We start from the raw sequence: 1,216 nt of genomic DNA on the forward strand, positions 1-1,216 counted from the left end.
ATGTGTGGAGTGGCGGGGGTGGGGTTCGGATATGGGGGAGTCTTGTCCCAATTTTCATCCTGACTCTAAATGTGAACTGAGAGAACCTGCCTCCCCTGCCAGCCCTGACAGGCCCCCCTCTAACACCCAAGCAGGGCTGTCTGGCTGTGCCCCAGTGCTCACTCTCATATCCTCCTCAGGGGTCTTAGGGGATAGGTTCACGAGGAGAACGGGAGCCCTGTGGGTCCTAGAGCACTGGCCTGAAAGACCCCTCAGAGGCAGCCTTGTTTCAAGCCAGGGAGGACTCTCCCGGGTGAAGGTGCTCATGGAATCTTCTTGTCCTTACTCTAGGTGCCCTTGGTGCCAGCCTTCCTGCCTGCATGCCCACCTGCAGTCTGAGACCTGTGTCGTCATGCCTTGGAGGCACAACAATAAGTACCATGCTCGTGTGAAACACCACCAAGTCTGGAGGGACACTCAGTGTCCCCAGGAGGCCAAGACCAGTGCTGCTGCAGCCGCAGAAGAGGAGGACCCCTCTTCTCCCTCTTCTGGCCCTCAGGGTTCTCCCCCGAGCTCCCCTGCTGCTGGCGAAAGCCAGAAGCTTCAGGGAGCCTTGGCCACTAGCTCTCCTGATGCAGGGGCTTCCTGTGCAGGATCTGATGAAGGAGCCCAGGGCCCAGAGGACGAAAGTGCAGGTGCCTCCCAGGGGTTCATCTTCATGAAGGGGAACCAGGCCACTGAGGAGGAGGTCTGGGAATTCCTCAGTGTGTTGGGGGTCTATGCTGGGAGGAAGCACCCAATCTTTGGGGAGCCCATAAGGCTCATCACCAAAGAGCTGGTGCAGAAGTACCTGAAGTACCTCCAGGTGCCCAATAGTGATCATCCACACTATGAGTTCCTGTGGGGCCCAAGAGCTTGTGCTGAGACCAGTAAGATGAAAGTGCTAGAGTTTCTGGCCAAGATCCATGATACGGTCCCTAGTTCGTTCCGAGATCTCTATGATGAGGCTCTGAGAGATCAGGCGGAGAGAGCAGGGCTGAGAGTTGCGATGCAGGATCCAGCTATGGCTGAGGCCAGTGCCCCTTCCAGGGCCAAGTCCTGCAGCTCCTCCCACATCTAAGGAGGGAGGCCGGGGCACTTTGTTCCCTTTGTGTTGGAACAGAGCAATCTAGCTCCTAAATAGTGCAGAGTAGTAGGGGTGGAGGGAACAATACCTATGTGTTCCTACAGTTTTAGG

General features: G+C 56.7%; 1 protein-coding gene across 1 annotated transcript in view; it reads left to right on the forward strand.

Moving 5' to 3' along the window:
* LOC104984341 (melanoma-associated antigen B4-like) overlaps window positions 1–1,099 on the forward strand; it is a gene marked incomplete at its 5' end in the record, with an annotated part of 6,066 nt that extends 4,967 nt beyond the window's left edge. Inside the window, 1 exon segment of the mRNA XM_010834021.1 lies at window positions 845–1,099. Within this exon segment, the coding sequence (XP_010832323.1) occupies window positions 845–1,099 (255 nt within the window).
* Between the last annotated feature and the right edge of the window lie 117 nt (window positions 1,100–1,216).

The sequence above is a fragment of the Bison bison genome, unplaced genomic scaffold (genome assembly GCF_000754665.1).
Source record: "Bison bison bison isolate TAMUID 2011002044 unplaced genomic scaffold, Bison_UMD1.0 scf7180017863990, whole genome shotgun sequence".
NCBI lineage: Eukaryota > Metazoa > Chordata > Mammalia > Artiodactyla > Bovidae > Bison > Bison bison.